This window comes from Quercus robur, chromosome 3 (assembly GCF_932294415.1).
Source record: "Quercus robur chromosome 3, dhQueRobu3.1, whole genome shotgun sequence".
Taxonomy (NCBI): domain Eukaryota; kingdom Viridiplantae; phylum Streptophyta; class Magnoliopsida; order Fagales; family Fagaceae; genus Quercus; species Quercus robur.
The window spans coordinates 63,212,433-63,233,257 of NC_065536.1; the positions used below are offsets into that span (position 1 = coordinate 63,212,433).

At 36.5% G+C, this 20,825-nt stretch overlaps 4 protein-coding genes and 1 long non-coding RNA gene across 29 annotated transcripts; 1 reads left to right on the forward strand and 4 right to left on the reverse strand.

The window, feature by feature from the left end:
* Window positions 1-497: 497 nt before the first annotated feature.
* LOC126719918 (CBS domain-containing protein CBSCBSPB3-like) lies at window positions 498-1,368 on the reverse strand. The gene is made up of 4 exons (XM_050422415.1): window positions 1,333-1,368; window positions 993-1,067; window positions 814-920; window positions 498-727 (listed from the first exon to the last, which is right to left on the reverse strand). Exons 1-4 carry the CDS (start codon window positions 1,366-1,368, stop codon window positions 550-552), a joined length of 396 nt encoding a protein of 131 aa, XP_050278372.1. The 3' UTR covers window positions 498-549.
* Window positions 1,165-3,376, reverse strand: LOC126718823 (uncharacterized). The gene is made up of 5 exons (XM_050421177.1): window positions 3,262-3,376; window positions 3,066-3,153; window positions 2,448-2,843; window positions 1,530-2,355; window positions 1,165-1,425 (listed from the first exon to the last, which is right to left on the reverse strand). The coding sequence occupies exons 1-5, from the start codon at window positions 3,306-3,308 to the stop codon at window positions 1,376-1,378; spliced, it is 1,407 nt and encodes a 468-aa protein (XP_050277134.1). The 5' UTR covers window positions 3,309-3,376; the 3' UTR covers window positions 1,165-1,375.
* On the reverse strand, window positions 3,375-7,512 carry LOC126718824 (serine/threonine-protein phosphatase 7 long form homolog). The gene is made up of 3 exons (XM_050421178.1): window positions 7,316-7,512; window positions 4,152-4,243; window positions 3,375-4,040 (listed from the first exon to the last, which is right to left on the reverse strand). The coding sequence occupies exons 2-3, from the start codon at window positions 4,239-4,241 to the stop codon at window positions 3,375-3,377; spliced, it is 756 nt and encodes a 251-aa protein (XP_050277135.1). The 5' UTR covers window positions 4,242-4,243; window positions 7,316-7,512.
* A 1,224-nt stretch (window positions 7,513-8,736) lies between these two features.
* On the reverse strand, window positions 8,737-16,048 carry LOC126718825 (uncharacterized). 25 transcript variants are annotated; one of them, XR_007653084.1, is made up of 9 exons: window positions 15,396-16,048; window positions 14,824-15,218; window positions 14,144-14,330; window positions 13,965-14,079; window positions 13,674-13,821; window positions 12,669-12,761; window positions 12,042-12,155; window positions 9,417-9,837; window positions 8,737-9,315 (listed from the first exon to the last, which is right to left on the reverse strand). XR_007653084.1 is itself a non-coding variant. In XM_050421179.1 (4 exons), exons 1-4 carry the CDS (start codon window positions 15,447-15,449, stop codon window positions 13,670-13,672), a joined length of 450 nt encoding a protein of 149 aa, XP_050277136.1. In that variant the 5' UTR covers window positions 15,450-16,048; the 3' UTR covers window positions 13,281-13,669. The 25 variants fall into 25 exon arrangements, 1 of the variants encoding a protein (XP_050277136.1); XR_007653094.1 differs by lacking the exon at window positions 13,674-13,821 and having other exon boundaries at window positions 12,669-12,755; window positions 14,202-14,330; XR_007653096.1 differs by lacking the exon at window positions 13,674-13,821 and having other exon boundaries at window positions 14,202-14,330.
* Window positions 16,049-16,452: 404 nt separating this feature from the next.
* LOC126718829 (uncharacterized) lies at window positions 16,453-20,304 on the forward strand. Its single transcript, XR_007653109.1, has 3 exons — window positions 16,453-16,689; window positions 19,430-19,617; window positions 19,741-20,304. It is a non-coding gene; the product is annotated as an uncharacterized LOC126718829 (long non-coding RNA).
* The last annotated feature ends 521 nt before the right edge of the window (window positions 20,305-20,825 follow it).

Below are 20,825 nucleotides of genomic sequence, written 5' to 3' on the forward strand. Positions count from 1 at the left end.
CATTTAATTAAAAATGCAACTACAAATACAGTGCTAATTTAAATCATTATTATTTAAATCACCACCATCATTGGTCATTTAATGCCTTCGAACATCCAATAATTTCATTCCTTCCAAATGAATCCACATGACACATAACAAGAGTGCATTCCAAATATTTCCTAAGTGGGTATCATAAAAAACACAAAATATATTTCCTACATCCTCTTCCTGCTACAGGACACTTCTAGACGGCCTTATACTACTCCCAATAATTAACATGGCAGCTGCAAAACCAAATCTTTCTGTATTTCTTCTCTAATGCTCAAACTTTTTAGTGATTTCAGCATTATAGCACAAATTGAAGACAACCCAGAAATTCTTACACCAAACTAAACAAAACAAAACAAAAACAAAAAAAAAAAAAAAAAAAAAAAAAAAACTCCACTTGTGTCCACAAGAGCTCGAGTACTAATCTGGGTTTTTTTTTTTTTTTTTTAAAAAAAACTTTGTTTTTCAAAGAAGACAATTGTAATAGGATGAAAAAAGTATCCAAGTACAAAAGGGAATTCAGATCTCATGAAATTGCAAAGATCCTGTCCTCAACCACTTACCACAATTCACTCGATGTACACGACCCTTTAGATCCTCAAATTTGAAGGCAAATGAATTTCCAAGACCAAGAGATGGATAGCTACCAAGCTTCCATTGCTCTACCCCATCAGAAGCCATAAATCCAGACATTTCACTGTAAACAACATCCAGCAGGATTAGTAACCAGCCAGATAACAGATAACCAAAATAACAGCATAGCCAAGGGAGCAAAAGGGATACCTATGAGTATCATAATCATCAGGTGGCTGTAATGCAAGTGCTGAATCCCAGAACTTCTGCATCAAGGTGCCTGCCACATCATTAACAGCTCCAGAGCTACCATCAACCTAATGGTCATAAGGCAGAGCATCAAGAATTATTGTCTCTAAAGTTGCACACTCCGGATTTGGTGTCATTACCTTGAGATTTATATTAGACAAAGAGGAGAGCAAAAGAAAAACACCAATCACAACAACATCAGCAGTGAGATCACACTAATGTCAGAAGCTCTTAAAAAAAATGTGCTAATTGCACATTGAAAAAATAAGAACAATGTCTGAAACATAAGTTACATAAGTTATTCTATAGATCTCAAATGGAAATTTCTGAAGTTCATTGGTAGAATTTTGCAAGTTACGAACAAAAAATATATCAGATTGTAAGCCCAAATCTTCATGTTCATTGCCAAAATATATGTGCTACTATATATATATCACCAAAGAACAAGAAGATCCTATACATGACAAAAAGATCCTACACCATTACAAACCCAAAGTAGCACAAATTCTTGCCCATTCTTGAATCATTCTCGTTTTCTTCTCCTCACCGGTTCCTTGACTGGTCTCACCTTGCCTGAAAACAACACAACAAGAACACAACACAAGCAAATATTAATATGCAAATGATTTAACTATAAGTGATGTATATGTAATCGGTATAGAATCAAACTATAGTACCATGTCCAGTCCCACAGTCAGGAGGATGTGTCCGTGTGCGTTGCGGCCTTCGTGGCCGATCCTCGATATGCAAAGGCTCTGGTGGGGGGGTGGGTATCTGTGTCTGGATGAACTCGGTATGCACAAACTCAGGGGGGACGGCAACAGGGGTGGGTCGCCCAGGAGTGGGCATGAACCTCATCTCATCTCTACCATGTACAATTGCGGGGGCAGGGCCGGTAGTCAGTGGGGGAGACGTACGGGTGGTGGGCAACGGAGATGTACTAGGGGATATGGGTGGGCAAGTACCATCGCTCCTCATGGATGGGGACCCAGATGTGTCTCCATGGGCAAACGTATGGAATGGACCCGCATCATCGTGTGCCATGGAGCCTACGTCATAAGCAGTGTCGTCCCACATCTCATCTGTTGTCTGACTTGCTTCCTCCATTGTGTGGTCATGCACGGGTGTGTGATGCCGAGTAGATGTGGGCACGGGTGTGTGACGCCGACTAGATGTGGGCACGGGTGTGTGACGCGAACCAAATGTAGGACGCTGAGCAGATGTGGGACGTCGACTAGATGTGGGCACGGGTGTGTGACGCTGACTAGATGTGGGAGGCCGACTAGATGTATGACGCTGGCTAGATTGATGGCCTCCACGCCCTTGACGTCCACTTGCTTGCCGACCACGCCGTACAGTTGGTTCACTTGTGTTGCCCACGTCACGTGCATGGTCCAAGGATAACCGACCGATCTCTTCAACAGCTTGCAAGGCATTAATACAGTCGGTGTAGATCTCAGACCCTGGTTCGCACTTCGTTATAATGCGCAACTGCGATTCAACCTGTCACAAATATACAAGAGTAATGTTAGTAGGTTTAACTAAACTATGCGAAGCAAGATACATTTACAACGAAACAATCTTTGTAAATTTACCAAAGTGTCCCAGTACGAAGTCTCTTTTGTAATATGGCGAACAGTGCGGGGACGAAACCAAACCAAATACTCGTCATTGTAGTTCATCTCCCCGTGAAAGGCCGGTGCATCGGCAATTCTGGCGTGCGCAGCCCATTTAGCAATATGCGGGGCATGTATTCGGGCCCAATCTTTTTCGTGCTTGCCCTGGAGGGTGATCTTGTGCAGTTCAATTGAAGTATCAACATCTTCTGGTATGCCTTGCTTCATCCCAAACTGTCGGAGAACACGTTCGGGATGATGGCCTTCAACCACCCAAAAATGTATGAGCGGCACAATAGACCTCCATATGTGTTGGCCTGCCGTACAATATGCGGGTAGAGAACGCAAATAATTTCTGTATGGCTCCCAAACAATCTGCAATGATTCAACAGATGCAAACAACCATATTAACAGTATAATTAGAAAAAATGTGTAACGAATGTGAACAATACATGTAACTCTGAAATTAAGAATGTTTTTTTTTTTTTTTTTGATAAGTAAGAAAGATATATAATTAAGAATGTTTATTCACTCCAAAGTGAATTGTAAGTACAAAAACTACATGCCAAAGCGGTTCCCACTTGTAAGACACGATACCTGATTTGGCCGCAGTGAAGTAAGCGACACACGATAGGCACGTAGGACGTGCATCGAATGTTCAGTTGTTATCTTAGCCCCTTTCCATCTAGCAAACAACACAGACATAACATTCATATTAGTTACTTACATAATTCCCATGCGAACAAAGTTAATGAGGAAATGTAAAACGGTAACTATCTAAGATGCTACATACCTGACAGCAAGTGGACCTGGAGGCAGTGCCTGGTGTGGATGCCTCATCACAGGACATATGTGGGGAAACCTCGCCCACGCCCACAACTACACCAATAGTAGTGCACCCCCAATCTACTTGGCTGTCTTCTCTGATGCCTTACAGAGGTGTCTATAGAGCCAACTTAGTGCTGCACTACCCCAACTATACTTCTTTCCGTTGCTGATTGGATCAAAATATTGCAAATACCTAATTGAGATCCGTTCTCCAGACTTATCCATAAATAGCGTACCACCTAACAACTCCAAAATGTAAAAACGAGCATACTTCTGCACAAGCGCCTCAGGGGCGTCAACCGGGAGAGGGTTGCGAAACTGATCCTCAAGCCATTTGGCTTTTATGCTCACCCCTTCCAGCACTCCAGTGTTCTTATCTTTTCCAAGTTGTCTCTCTGGCGGCTGGTACCCTAGCAATCTACGACAAACGTCACGCCAACTGCCCGTCGAGGGTATAGTTTCCACCAACGGCAAGCCATCTACAGGTACCCCCATTATAACCTCCATATCTTGTAGTGTGATGGTCATCTCACCGTGGGGCAAGTGAAATGAGTGCGTCTCCGGCCGCCATCTCTCCACCAACGCTGTGATCAATGCGTGGTCAATGTCCATATGTGGGACCCGAAGCAGCCCATCTAACCCCGCATCAGTGATATAAGCGAGAATTCGTGGATCTAACCCATCTACCCCTCCTTCAAGCAGACCTTTGTCTTGGTGACGACAAGTCAATACACCTGGCACTTCCTGCAAATAGAGCAGCATAGTATTAATAATAATTACAGTACCACATAATAAGTACGCTTCAAATTTAAATTCCGCCCATCTTTCGACTACATATATTGAACAAGTGCATACCTCGCCTTCCAAATGAGCATCCCAAAGCAAACTTGAACGATGTTCATCCTGCCTCGTCAACAAAGTCTGTATAGCTCCATGTGGGTCCATATCTGGCATTTGGAAACAACATCAACATAGTCTTATTTATTTATTTTTGATTATAAACAAATTTGTCTGAAAATGGCAACATTATTCATCTAATACAGTCTTTCACTGATTTAATAACTTATTTTAGAAAAGTTAGTTATCAAAGCATGTGTTTCGACAATTGATTCATTTAACAAATTAACATTTCTTTTGATAAATTAACATAGTATCAAAGTATGTGTTTCTACAATTGAAACTTATCTCTACACTACTAAAATAAATTATAAATAACATAAAAACGTGTTAAAATAATAATTAAATTCACTATTTTTTAACATGAGACAGAACTTTTTATCTTGCAATGTGTGCATGTGCGTGAGTGCGTGAAAAGATTTGTGCAGCTCATGGGTCCGGGATACAATTATAATTTTCCGAGTAACATTGGAAAGATATACATTTGGACCACAATACCAAGTTCCCGTTCACATTGGCAATCAGTATTCTCAAAACCATATCAGTTTCCTTAAGAATAAGAGATTGCAGTCATTAATAAATTTTAATTGATTTAATTAGTACAAAATCTTGAAATAAATTTTGATGCTGTCACTTTTCGCCATTAACATTCGGTACAGCAAGCTAGCCCCAATCAGGGTCTTTGAAGGTGTGGAGTTGGCTACTTTGTTGTTTAGTAAGGTAGGGAACTCTACCTATGAACTATCATGCTATGCCAATGGGTTGTCCTCATAAAGCTACTATAGCATGGAATTGTTTTAGAAAGGATGAGAAACAATTGGTGCATATACATTTACATTTCGTGAACTGGCAGCTGCAACAAAGAATTTTAGGGCCGATTGTCTTTTGGGTGAAGGAGGTTTTGGATGAGTATATAAAGGGAGATTGGAGAGTAGCAATCAGGTATGTTGAGTTTGTCAGTTGTTATGCATTAAGAAATAAACAGAATTTCCCCCCAAACTGGTCCTCCAACTCACTAAATGGCAATTATAATAACCATTGACATCTGGTGTTAACTACATGAAGTATTTAATAGTCACATTACTAGTTTAGACAGCTTAATGGTCATGTGATCAAAAACACATGGATGATTGTATGAACCACCACATGATATATTTTGAAGGAGATTCCTTTAATGGCGTTTCAAATGACCATCCATGTGTATTTAATTACATGATCTAGTAAGTTATTTAAACAATCACGTGACTATTTAATATGTCCTGTAATTGGAAGGACACATGAATGGTAATTTGGAAATTTTCTCCAAACAAATTTGGAGAAAAATTCTGTCTAAAAGTAAAGGATTTTCATCAACTACAAATATTTAGTGCCATTTATTAAAAACAGTTTAAGATGGTAGGTCCTTAAGCTGCATCTTTGGAATTTTTTTTATTTTTTATTTTTTATATATTTTGAAAGGGAAAACCTAATAAACCCAAATTCAAAAGGCAGTAAATATTTCTTGTCTTTTATGCGTTTGATTTTACTTTGCCCTGATGTATACTTCCTATATGCTCAAGTGACACTTTTTTTAATTATTTTAATCTATTTTTTCATTACTTATAAAAAAATAAAAAAATAAAAATGCAGTAAAACTTTCTTACCCACATCTCGACTTAAAAAGTTTAATAAAGCCTCCATTTGCTTGTATGCTAACACTGCCACCTCATCAAACCATTGCTACCATAACCCTAGTGCCTATTGCTATTTGCATCGTGTCTCCATCATCAACACAGTTGCTACAGCTACAAGATCCACCATGATTGAATTCAAATGTTCCCCTGTCAATACTCAATACACAATATCCTACCACAGAATTGCCATATTTTTCTCCATTATAACCATATCCGCCTCACCTGTAGATGGGGCCCCTAATACGGATTTCTGTTCATAAATTTTGCTTGTTTTAGATAGGAAAAAGGCGAAGGAAGTGAAAACTACGTAGTACAAGCAAACCACTCTTATACTTTTATGATGTAGGACAAGCTTTATTAAGCCCCAATACCAATTTTGTTGCGGGATATTTAAGAATTCAGCTCTAAATTAGATATCTTGATGAGATCTTTAAGGATTCAGGAATAGGTTTGATATTTAAGGGTTTAGGTAGGTATAGATTTTCTTAAGCAATCACACATAGGTAGGAGAAGGCAATCACACTGAGGTTTTTCTAACCTGCTAAAATTTTATTAAAATCAATTTCACTATGAATGTTATTGGCTACAATAAAAATATTAGGATTACTAATAACAAAGAAAGAGTACTTAAGAACTTCCAAACCAAAAAGGACTCAAAACATAACTCATGGACCTCTAGAATAGCCCATTCACCAAACTAGCACTACTTTATTAAAATTGAACCAGAAACTTTCTAACCTAAAGAAAGTTAATTCTAAGACTCAATAATAACTAAAGTGGCTTATAAAAGGTGCCAAGAAGTGAAAACTAGACCACAATTCTTGAATCTTTTGGTATTTAATCTTTTATTTTTTCCTTGAACTCTTTACTGTTGGCATATTTTTAACTCATGCCCAATTATACATAGGGGTAACTTTTGCAAAGAACTCCCACCAGAAATCATTTATACTTTCAGCTTGTGTAGACATAAAAAATATACTTAGTTCCCATCATTTTGCTAACAATTGGGAGGATGCTTTCCTAGCCGTGGATTTTTTTTTTTCCCTGTTATTACTGAGTTAGACATGCATTTAATGGTAATTGCTAATTGCTAATTATCATCTCCCCTAAACTCATTTTACCTAATAATTATTTTACAAAATAAATAACCCTAAAGACAAGCACAACAAGACCAACATTCTAGTAATCACCCAAAACTAAAAATTAACTAACTAAATTGAATTGAATTCCTTAATTAATTCCTGGATCAAAACCCAGAATCAACTTATGCATAAAAATACAAAATTTACAAACACACACCCACTTTCAGTGGAATCTTTTTCTTCATAAAGTTACAACCGTTTGTTATCAGAAGCACAAAAGTAGTAATGAGCTCCAAACGACAGCGTTTAACGATCGAGAGAGAGAGAGAGAGAGAGAGAGAGAGAGAGAGAGAGAGAGAGAGAGTACCTTGGAGCGGAGTGAAGGGCTTGGAAATGAAAGCCTCTGTAACCTCACACTGCGATTGAGTGCAGAAAATGTGAGAGAGATGAGACTCAGAGGTCGCCGCCGACGAAGGCCCTCTGCCGCCGATGTAAGTGAGAGTGAGTTTTTTTTGGTTCAGAGACGTTGAGAGTGAGGTTTGTATGTTCAGGTGTAAGTCAGACTGAGAGTGAGATTGAGAGTCTAAAAGTTTGTGTGTATTAAGTGGGGTTGGAAACCCAGTGGTACTCGAACTTCATGAGCTCGAGTACTAAGGGAATTTTAAATTCCCCCTTTCCACGCCAGCGTGCCACGGTGGAAGGGGAAAATGTGGTACTCGAGCTCGGTGAGCTCGAGTACCACAAAAAGTGGTAGATTCCAAATTATTTCCGAAACAGTGCTCTTTTGCTAAAAATTTCACAAAAACATGGTATTTGGCCATTTTGGCCAGCTAAGAGGTATATGGATCAAAAGAAAATAATGCAATTTTTGCAATCATAGTGATACAGCTGATATGAGCTTGGAATACAACACCTCTGTCCAACAAAATAGGAGGAGAATGAGAAGGTTCATGCTGTTCTTGAAGAAAACCCTCTGATCTTATTCGGGCTATCAAGGCTAGCAGTGTTGAATGATCTCAACCAATGCTAGAACAGCAGAAACAATGTGGACTGCGACAAAATAAATGGTTTGTGTGAACAGTAGGGCATAATTGCCAAAGTTAAATGTTAAGATGATCACTAGAGACAATAACTCCAAAGCTATAGCTAATTTAGTGCAGAGTCTAAAATCTCAACCCAAATGGGGATTTAGTAGGTAAAGCAAAAGTGGACATTGTAATGTTCAAAATTGTTAGCCTGAAGAGCAAATGGAAAACGTTGATATTTGTATGATGACAAGATCCTACATTTTAGAGAAGGCTATGATGGCTACATGCTTGAAGCAGAAAAAGCCATATTCAAAGGCCATTCCAATTATGTGCCTTCCCTAAAACCATTAGGTACTGAATTATAGGAATTCAAGGCTCTAGGCCAAGGAGAGATAATTGTATCTTATGTAAGATTTTCAAACTTACATCTGTATTAAAGTGTTGAAGGTGTGCATACTATGACTCTTCCTAAATAGTGTCACTACATCATAAGAGAGAGCCATCAAAACACAGCTTCCTATCTTAGTTTCTCCATCCCTTTCTTCACAAATAGAATTCAACGATCACATTGCAGTTTTGATTGGTAAATACTAATCATTTACACATTACAGATTAAACCCACAGCTTCAACATCTTCCCCTTGCTTGTGAGAGGGAAAGGAGAAGCCATTGGTACAAAGACCAATGGCCATACTAATTGACAATCTTAACAGAAATATAAACTAGGAATAGGCCAAGGAAGTAAAGCAATCAAACACTTATTTTTTTATAAGTAATTAATGAGTTTTATTAAAGAAGAGTAGTGTTCAAAATGTAGAGCCTCTTAAAGAATTACAATCATAAATTTAAAAGGTCCCCAAAAATTGTACAACATTCAATTTGCAGATTCAGGAAACTAGATTTGATCTCTTATCTAGTTTTTCCATGCCTTCAAATGTTCAGTTATTCAAGTCCCTCCAAATTGTCCACATAAGACAGTGAGGAACTGCCAGATGCTACTTATGTTCTGATTATATGTACCTTTAAAGAAGCAATAACATCTATCACCTTCTTGGTATCAACCAATGTAACCCAAAAGCAACAGAAGGAAGGACCACAAATCAAGACCTACTAAGCAATGAACCAAAGATGGTGTATTGATTTACAACTGATCTTTCACATATACAGCACCAATTGACCAAGACCATTGATGTGCAGCCTGTTGATGAGGGTTGCTTGCATAACAAATCCATTTCCTTTCTCAGTGTTGATCTGAAGTGGCTCAGTTACATGATGAGGAATAAGAACTTTGAGGCTTCATGTCAGTCTGGAGTAAAAGCACTGGCTGTGGTTCTTGGAACCTACATAAAGCAAGTTATTAGTGGTAATGTGGCTGATCTTATTCATTGAAAGAATGTTTTTGGTGCCAAAAAGTACCAAAAAGAACCAGCAAAAGGCCTACTCAGTTATGTCTTTAAAGCGTTTAAGACAACCACTGTTACTGTACTTTTGGCCTGTGCAATAATCTCTCTGCCTTTGGAATCAAACAGCATACGATTATCATGGTGGGAGTATTATTGTTGCTGTCGTTCGGGTTGTTGCTGTTTCTGCTGTCTGTAACTTCAAGCAATCCAGGCAATTTGAAAAGTTCTCCCTAAAGAGTGGAGACATCAGGGTGGACGTATTGAGAGATGGGCAGCACCAACATATTTCAATGCACTTGTTCGTATTGTCACTGCTAGTCATAATCATGGTGTTGGCAATTGCAAAAGGTCTGCCTTTGGCTGGAAGACAACTTTGGCTTATTCTATGAAATACATGATAGTTTTCATGCCTTGGCTAGGTATCTCTGATTGTGAGACCCTGGAGTAAGACATAAGCATCTGCACTGACAAAACAGGTACTTGTACATTAAATGAGATGAAGGTAACTGAATTTTGCCTTTAAAAGAAGCAATGAGGGAAGGTACTCCCACATAACAGTATCAAATGTTCTTGATATATAAAAAAAGAAGCAGTTGGTTTAAATACAACCAATACTATTTACAAAGTAGATTCTAAATCGCTTGTAAAGATTTCTGGAGCCCTACCAAGAAAGCAACCCTTTCTTGGGCTTGTCTTTGATATAAGTATGAATATCAATAAATTCTATAATCCATGTTAGACTTTGATTCAGAGAAAAACATAAGTGGAGTTTCAGTGAAGATGAAGAGAGAGAAGGTTGTTCACGCCCACAAGAAGGGAGCCCCCAAGACTAAGGGATATATATTCAAGAGACCACATTCTAGCCAGCCTTTAACAGGACATCAGGGTAAAAAGAAAAGCTCCCCCCCCCCCCCCCCCCCACCTTCCCCTAAGGCCAATTCAGTAAATAAGACCAATCCTATGACAAATCAATAGCTATTCCAAAGTAATTATTAGTTTTATTAAGTATCAAAAATTCCTATGAAATTATTTATAAAAAAAAAGTCATTCGTCCTTGAATTTTCATAGGAATATAGTTAAGAAATAAATGACCAACGACATTGAGGGTGAATTTCATACATTCAAATGGACAAAGAAGTAACAAACACCATTACTTTGAGAATCATATTAGAAAACTCAAATTTAGTGGATCAAACAACTTGCTCCAAACTTGACTAACCAGAATATCAGACCACTTTTAATGTTAGTTATATTTTTGTCATATTCAACAAATCAGCAATGTAGAAGGCCCTAAATCATACTAACTAAAATTACAATGAAGCATATTCAAACTGAACTCAGAGCAAAGTGACCTCATGACTACTCTAGTATTGAAACCAAATTATATTACCAACAATTATTATAAGTTAGAGAAAAGAAAAAAGAAAAAAAAAAAAACACATTTACACATTGACAAGTTACAAAAAAATACTAGTACTTTTTTATAAATATTTTACAGAAGGAAATTGTATGCCACCTTTTCATTAGTTGGATAATTGGTATATAAAGATTATCAATTGTCAACAAACCAGACTTTAAATTTTTTGGTTCAAAGGAGAAAAACACCAAAAAAATTATTAGAATATTCAGTTCCCAAGGTTTTGCAACAATGCTCAAGTCATAGTACATCTAAGTATAATGGTAACTTTGGCAAGAGAACAACAATACCACGAAAGGAATTAAGCAGTACGGGTACGAATTAAGCATGCCATGATCAAATGTAAAGCAAAGGGAGGCCAGGCTGGCTGTTGCTTCCCATGGGATTGATTTTTTTAATATTTCTTTTATGTATATGTGTGTATATATATATACATTGGTTTTTTTAATATTTTATTTTATATATATATATATATATATATATAGAGAGAGAGAGAGAGAGAGAGAGAGAGAGAGAGAGAGAGAGATAAACCTTTGTATTGTATGCCCCAATTCCTCCACTGTTTCAGATATCAAAACCACATAATCCCATTTGAAAGCAAGGGGTTTTGATGGGATTAAGTTAACATTAAAGGTACACCAGGAAAATTATTGGTCCTTACTAAGAGAATTTTTTGCTTGCATTAAAATTTTATTATTAGCCATACCTTATTTGAAATATACATATATTTTCCTTCAGCTGAATATGTTACTATCCCCTTAAAAAAAGACCCTAGGTTATATTATAAAGAAAAGAAAAGTGTGTTCATTAGAGAGAAGCAATATACATAAAATTGGCCTAAACAAGGTGGCTAACTAAGGAGAGAGTATTTAAGAATGTATGATCATATTCCAATGTAGAGAAAAAGAAGTTGATTGATTTCATGACAAATTGACTATGAAAAGCTGTGGGCCAAGTGTACTAATTTATAAGTTAATGCCTTTAATTTTGGGTGACTTGGCCTCCACAAAGCTATACATGAGGCAGTAACAATCTCATGACCAAGCCACATATAGTTACAAGCTAACTTGTGCACAAATCACTTCTGACAGGGCTTGTTTAAGGTGACTGTTTTATCAACCTAAAGCTCAAAGTAAGTTTTAGTTCAATCTGCAAGAAGGTTAATCAAACTTTGATAGAGTTTTAAATAGTTTAATTCAAGATATCCCAAGCAGAGTAACACTCAAAGTAATGCTTATGAACATACCTCAATGACCTAAGCAAATTCTGGGAGGCTAGAGTGAGGGCAATTAGGTACTTTTATTGAAATTGCAACTTGGTCTTTGCCTTTTCACTCACTTGTGAAAAGCATTCATCTTTTCTGCAAACAAGATCACAAGTTCTTAAGCATAAAGATTCTTCATGCAAGTAAAAAAATCAGGCACATGCATAAAGGGTCCATTCCTATGATTGCAATATAAAAATTCCCTACAAATTAAATAACTTCTACATTGATGGATTTCATCACAAGAAAATAAAGCATTTAAAATAAAGTGTATTTCCCTTGTACTCTTTATAACTCATAAAGATGATAACATAGTCTGAAATAGGGAAAGAGTTGTAAATGGCAAACACAGCTGAACAGAAAGTATATGTGCTGCATGTAGGACTTAGGAAACTTCCTAGGGACATTAAAAGCCAATCTTTTTAAGTGGTCTCCATAAAAGGCAAAGCCAAAGAATACTCTCTGGTGATGTAGTAACAAAAGGGGAAAAAAGAGTAAACGAAATCAACATCTAACATGATAATTTATGAATGCTAAATTTCACATATTTATGCATTTACAATGAAAAGAATGCAAGATTGAAACATAATCATGAATTTAACCAATCACCTTTCCTCAACTACCAATAGGAAGCATCATTCTCCGGTGAGGCCTCTTTCTTGAGAGTAATAGCACAAGACAAGCAGCCTGGTCATACTGAAGCTTGATTTAAAGCAAAAATATTATGTTAAAGATAACCACTACATTGATGTTGGTTGAAAACACAGACATTATGTTAAAATAAAAATAAAAAAATAAAAGTGAACAGAAAATTAAAATAACAAAACCATAGTATGCAACTTTAAGAGCTAACATGAGAGAACATTTGTTGCTTTGATACTCTAAATCTTAATACACATACAAATATTTAAAACTCAAAGAATTAGAGATATAGTGCACGATTATTGATCATGCCTTTTTGCCACGGCAGTCACAGTTATGGTGGTGGCAACTCTAGAAGGTCTGCCTTTATCAACTACTCTTACATGTGGCATATTCTATGAAATGCTTGATGCCTGATTACAACATGGTTTGAGAACCTTCTGCTTGTTACACAATGGACTAAGCCACAAAAAAAAAAAATCTTCACTGACAAAACAGGCACTTGACAGTTAATGAGATGAAGCTAACAGAATCTTGGCTTGGTAAAGAAACAACGAGGGAATATACTTCCTAAGAAAAAGTAGAAAATGTTTTTGTTATAAGGCAACAAGTTTTTGGTTTCAACACAGCTAGTACAATTAACAAACAGGATTTCTGCATGACCAGTTGAAGGATTTGGAAGCCATACAGCAAAAGTACTACATTATTGGGCTATCTACGATTTAGGTATCAACATCGATCAAATCAAGAAAAATTTTGAGATAATCTAAGTCAAGGCCATAGAAGTGGGGATTTCGAAAAGAAGAAGAGTAAGAAGACTATATGCACTCTCTAGAGTAAACAACAAAATGATCACCGGTGACAATGAACATGCAAAAAGAGCGATAGCTTTGGAATGTGAGATTCCCAATCTTGATGAGGATTTCAACAATGAAGTTGTAGTAGAACAGGGAATTTTCAAAAAATACTCACTGAAAGGGAGAACTGCCAGTATGAATCATGTAATTATTGGGCTTTCCATGGGAATCCAAGGCACTGAAGTGGCAAAGGAGAGCACAAATATTGTCCTCCTGGTTATTTACTTCTGCGCTGACAGTTTTGAGTTGGAGAAGGTGTGTATCTAAGAACAGTCAAAAGTTCATTCAGTTCCAGCTCACAATGAATGTTGCTGCCTTTGCATCAACTTTAGCTATGGCCACACAATGACTTCATAGTAAATCCATCAATCAAAGCAATTTATAACCAGAGCCATAGAAGTCTTACTGATGCTGCAATGTAGGGCATGATCTATTTTTGGCGTGTGTGAGATGGTGAAAGAAATCCTCATTTTCAACACTTTTGCCTCTGTCAAGTCTTCAATAAGTTTGACCCTAGGCAACTGGAGAAGAACAAATTTAGGGGTTATTCAAGAACAAGATATTTTTAATAATTCTAAGGTTTACCATAGTTTTTCAGCTAATGATGGTTGGCTTGGAGAAGTGGTTTGTCAATTGTCAGTACCGAGAGGCTGATTGGGGGCAGTGGGGTGCTTGCGTTGGACTTGCAGCTTTGTCTTGGTCGACTACTTTGGCTCTTCAAGTGTAGTGCAGTTTCTGGCAAGCAGTCGTCTAAGCAGAGATGCTCTGCTTCCTGAAATAGTAAATGATAATCATTGCAATAGTCCCCCAACTCCACCCCCACAAAAGAAAAGTATCTAAGATTCAGCCAATAGTTCCAAATCATTTTTAATACATGAATTTTTGTTTTAGGTGAAGTGAATATTAAATTTAGTGCTAAGGGATATCAATTTAGGAGAAAGGTTCCAGTTAGCCTCTAACATGAGGTATGTTCAAGATCACAAGGAGAAATAACCATTATTTGTATGAGAAGAACAACATAAAAATCATATTTCATTCAATAAGACAATTTATTCTAAACTTGGCCAACTGGAATATCAATTCATTTGATCTTATTTATATTTTGTCATATTTAACAGAACTACAATACAGAAGGCCTTAAGTCATACTAACCAAAATTAAAGCAGTCCAAGCTCTAGATTAACCTCATGACTACTCCCATATTAAAATCAAATCATATTTCCAACAATTACTTAGCTGGTATACATATAATGTGAACTTAGTACCTTCAAAAGGGTTGAAGATTCCAAGAGAGACCTCATTAGCATTTGAGTGACCTTTCAGAACTGGTGCTAAGTATTAATAAATTGATAAATCATAGTCCAAATACACATGTTGAAGAAGAGCAAAAAACGAATGCTAGTCCACCAGGATGTGTGACTGTGTGAGCAACATATTAGAAAGAGGAGAGAGAGGTAACAAACTTCTATCTGCTTACTGTTGGGGGAACATTTGCAAGCCACAATAAACTAGAGTCATTAGACCCCAGTGCCCATTTTATGAGGCTGTTCACTACATTATTATCTGAAAAAAGAAGCCAAAGCCAAAATATCCTTCATTATGCTCCCACATTCCCAGCCGAGCTTGCAAGCTGAATTTACAATGAAGTTGATGATAGTAGCTGCAATTTAAAAGATAAATCCTCAACAACCAGCTAACAATATAAAGATTATCTCTAGCACAGATTCATTGGACTACAAAAATAAGAAGAGAAATAGCAATCCAATTGTGCAATCTGTACTTTATTCTACCATTATATATCCATAGTAACATTTTATCAAATACTTGGGGTGCTTACCTTTATACCCTCTACCACAACTTGTTCAAGTCTCTCCTCATTTGCCAATGGCATTGCCTATCTTACTGCAGAGGCTTATCCCACGTCTGATTGCTCTGCCATCCCCCTCTTGATTTCTGACAACCACAGCCAAGCCTACATTATTTTGATCACACAACGCATCGAAGTTAAGCTTCACCAGTTGATCAGGTGGTTTGGGCCAAGCACTTTCCCTTTTTTGCTCTTCAGTTCCCCTCGTAGTCCTAAGTGATCTCAAGTTAGAGTCATACTGTGTGTTAAGACGATGGGCTAGCTGATTTATGCTTTCTTTAGTCTCTGAAACCAAAGCTTTCACCCGTGCATCCCAAAGGATTTTCATTGCCACTACTGCATACAGTGTGAATTCATCTTTGGTGACTCTTTCTGCTAATAATTCCTTTGGGGGGTCAACTATTTGTTCAATGAACTCCTTTACAGATTTAGCTTGGATCATTTCAATGCGAAAACCCCATCTACCACCATACCACATTCCTTTGGCATAGGGACAACGTTGAAATAGATGTAAGGCTGAATCTTTTGCTATTTCACAAAGAGGGCAACAATCCGCATTTTGGGTTTCAGAGCATCCGACCATCTCTCGCTCGAAAGGAAGAACCCCTGCAGCCACTCTGGATAAAAATTTTATTACAACATTCTGTTAACAAATATACTAAAGATACTCGTTAATAGGACCTTAAATAAAATAATATAAAAGTTAACTGATAGTATAAGGACATTGATTTAGGATATATATTTTAAAAATTTTCTTGAGAAAACATAGTTAGGTCATCCTGAACTTGAACCAGGTATATCACTCGTGAAGTAAATCATCGCAATTATAATCCAACCAATTGGGTAATTAATTTTTTTTGTCATTATATTTTTTGATATTAAATTTTTTTAAATAATCTATTATCAAATGTTCTCAGTGCACACGTTAACCAGAATCGATAAATAAAATAAATAAAAGGGAAGAGAGAGCTCGGCACTTAGATTGTTTAAGACAGTCAAAGCGCGAATTCTAACAACTATGAAGACTTTTCTATTCACTATAAAAGAATTATGAACAAAGTCACCATTTTAGACCAAAAAAAACCGTTTCTCTCTCTCTCTCTCATTTTCAACTTTCAAGTCTTTCCCACCGTTAACGCGTAGTCTTCAAGTTCCAAAACGACACAGCATCGAACTTTCTCTCTCTATCTTTGTTTTCCTGAGATTTTCTCGCAAATTTTCTCGCTGCCTCATTTTCCGGCATTTTCACGAGCAGAATTCCAAGGTAACTAAACTAACTTAACTGTTTTTTTTTTTTTTTTGAATTTCAAACTTTTTGAATTTTATTTTATTTTCGTGTGCTGGAACTGTGAATTTCCTTTTCTGTTTATTGTTTGATTAAATATTTTTCCTTTTTTTTTTTTGGCTTTTGCTTTTCCTTTTATGTTTTTTTGAAGTACGGTGAGTTCGGATCTGTTTGGTTGCCGAGAAAATTTGGAGTAAACTTGAACTCTGGTTTTTGGTGTTGAAATGAAGTTGATCAGTTGAATCATGCTTAAATTAGTGAAGTTGTTTAGTTTAGAGCAGAACAAAACTAATTTTTATTTGATTTTTTTTTTTTTTTTTTTGTTTTGAATCTGTTATTTTCTCTCATTTTCTCAGTAACCAGTCAGAGCAGTATAAGATATTTTTGAGCTATTGAATAATTAGCGATTTTTTTTTCTTATTTTTTTTTTCTTTGGCTGAGTCAATGGCGGCATTAAACTGCAATGGCAGTCAAGTAATTTTGGGAAAAAGATTAGGTTTTGAATGAGTAAACAAGGGGTTAGTGTAAAATAATCAAAATAGTCTGATTAAAATCGAATAATTTAACACTAATTTTGAATGAAGTTAGGATTTCAATTTGATAAATTATATTTTTTGAATAGTGGTTGAAAGAAATAGCGTGGTCCCATTTGCTTCTTAGTTTAGTATAGGTGATTCTAAGATAGTTTCCTAGTAATAGGTGTATAATTTTGTCTCCAACTACGAGTTCTTCTAGTTCAATTCAACGAGTCTTTACTAATATAATATTGGGCTAACCTTAGTGTATGTATTATATTGTTTTTGAACGAGGGAAGTAATTGCCATCTCCATTTTTAAGCATTTGGTGATGGTGAAGAGCTCAGGAAGGTGTTGACTCATATTTTTATAGGTGTGATTTGTTAATAATAATATATATGCATACCCATAGAGACAAGCCCATATATTTACAAACACGCGTACACAGCACAAATAGATTGTTTTTAGGGATAATTACAGCAAACCCACCTGAGGTTTGGCCCGTTTGCACTTTGCCTACCCGTGGTTCAAAACTTATCACTTTGCCCACCTGAACTTCAATCCGTTACCCATTTGTTACCCACCTCTCCCTTTGCCATTAGAAAAACATATTTTTAAGGAAAAACAAACATAACAAAGATCAAAAAGTTAGGGTTTTTTATTGCTTAAGAACTTCTGTGAGAATAGGATAGGATTGAGAAACAAATTCATTTCGTACAAGAAATCCATGGATTTTACGACCCATGTCGAGAAATCCAATCCTTGCACAAGCGGTGAGAGCATTGATAAGAGTAACCTCATCCGGCCTTGCATTAACATCAGACTTGAGCATTTCATCAAACACCTTCAAGGCATCCCAATAACAACGTCCTTGTATACACCCAGAAACCATACTGTTCCAAGACACCACATCACGAACAGAGAGTGGTATTTCATCGAAGACTTGGCAAGCATTATGAAGCAAGCCGCAGAACGAGTACATGGAAAGCAAAGCGTTTTGGACGAAGACATCGTGTTGGAGACCGAGTTTGAACGTGAGGGAGTGAAGCTCTTGGCCTTTGTGGGAAAGTGAGAGACGGGCACAAGCTTTGAAGAGGAAAGGGAAAGAATGGCAGTCCAGGAAAAGCCCGAAACGGCGGCGCATGAGATTGTAAAGAGAGATGCATTGTTGTGGTGAAGCAGTAGTGTTAGTGTTACTGTTACTGTGTGAGTAAGCTTTGAACATGAAATTCCAGGCGAAGATATTGGGGTTCTGAATTTGAGAGAAAAGGGTGTAAGGGAAGTGGAGATTGTTGGCATTGGAGTGTGGAGGAGAGGCTGATTGCGCCATTGAGGGTGTGGGTTGTTGGATAGGATTGGAAGGAAGTGGGGTTTGGGGAAAGTGGTGCGGATTTGAATTTGAATTTGAATTCAAGTTTGACTTCTGGTTCTGGGAGTGATGGTGAAGATTATGGGATTGAGAAACCAGGCCAGTTTTGACAATGTTGTCCTTGTCCTTGTTGTTTTTGTTGTTATTTGCTTCGATATAGCTTTTGTTTGACATGGAGATTGGTTAAAATTCATTTTGCATTGAGAAAATTTGTTCTCATAGAAGTTCTTAAGCAATAAAAAACCCTAACTTTTTTATCTTTGTTATGTTTGTTTTTCCTTAAAAATATGTTTTTCTAACGGCAAAGGGAGAGGTGGGTAACGGATGGGTAACTGATTGAAGTTCAGGTGGGCAAAGTGATAAGTTTTGAACCACGAGTAGGCAAAGCGCAAACGGGCCAAACCTCAGGTGGGTTTGCTGTAATTATCCCTTGTTTTTATTTACAAAAACGTCCTTCATGAATTTGAGAGAAAATGTTCCACTGTGTGGGTGGCTCGAGAACATTAATTGAGTCAATGGTCAAATTGGGATTTATAGTGGAATGAAATTGGTGCAAAACCCAATTGAGCTTATTGTGGAAACTTATCTCAACAAAGGGTAATGTTCAAACTTTTTTTATTTAGCTCCCCATTATGTGTTTGTTTCATTAAAACTGTTTTCATTATGTGATTGTAATACATGGAGGTTTACCACATTTTCATATTTTGGGCAAAATAAGGAGCGGATGTTCAATTAGTTAACCTGTTGCTTACATGGTTTTAGATGCAAATATGTATATGTACTTTGTTTAGTTAATTTTGTTTGCAAACTTATAGACTGACTGTTTTGAATATAGGTTCAGTGTTGAGTGTCTCATGTCAGAGGCTTTATGAGTAACTTTGGTAGTAGATTTTTCATACTTGAGCAATCAATTTTAGGCAAGAAGAACATTCTTGCATAACCTGACAGTTGACGTCCGATGAGAACAGACTGAGAATGAGAAGATCTGAAGCATGCACTTCTGAGAAGTGAAAATCCTTCCATGTATGCCTCTATTGATCTGGTTATTTATTACTGAAGGGCTTTATTTTATGTGTTAAAACATAATTTGTTTCTAATGCGTATGATGATCACCAACTGGTGGTCTTTTGGTTTCTCTATGCTCAGTTACCATGGAGATCAGGTTCAAAACTAGCATGAGAGAGAAGAATGTTAGGCCGATGGAAGAATTTATTTGTCTAATGATGGAAGGCTCATGCTTCTTTTGAGTACTTTGTTGAGCCTTCCCACCTAGTTTCTACCTCTTTTAATTGTTCCAATCCATGCGGCTAATAGCTTAGAGATGTTGCAGCATAATCGGGTAGGACAAATGAAGAATTCAAATTTCACTTGTTTGAATGAAATTGGTGTACCCTGTGAAGTATGGTGAGTTGTTTGGAGTAAGCAGATTGAGTGTCATTTTGTTAGAATGCATATTTCACTTTCCAGGTCATTGAAGACCAAATCAAGACCTTGATTTCAAGAGAAAATTATGTAATCGATTACAACAGAAAATTGTATGATTGAGACAATTAATATGCAATTCAAGTTCAAATTTTTTATTTTTTATTTATTTTTGTATGTAATCCCATTATAACAATGGATTCTATTGTAATGTATTATCAAGAAAAATGTACAAGAAAATATGACTTTTTAGGCTCTTGTCCCATGAATATAGGCCACAAAGTCAAACCACGTACACTATTATGTTTTCTTTCTACTTTTTTTTTTTTAATTATTCATCATAATTTCTGCACATATTTAACTAATCTTTTTTAAATAAATGGTCTTTAAGTTTTGTTAGGAGGGAAGGGATAAAATTTAGAGACTTGCAATTGTGTTAAAACTATAGAAAGGCTTAAAGTAAATGGGCTTCTTAGGAGATATGCAGGCCATATAGACTAATTTTTGGAGTAGTATTGAGTAAGAGAGTCAATTTTGTACTAAAGGCTGTTTTGATTTGACTAGGGGAACGAAATATTTTAGTGCTAGCTGATATTGATGTTCTGCTTTTGGTTACTACTCTTTGTATACTTATGCTTGTGTGTATATATATATATATATATATATAATCAAATCCATATATTTTATAAGCTCAAACATTAGCCTAAATACACTAACCCAATGCATTAGCTTAAATAATATTTTCTATGACATTTTTTTTATTTTAAAATATCTTTTATTTTATCAATTGAAATATCTATTTTGGGTGA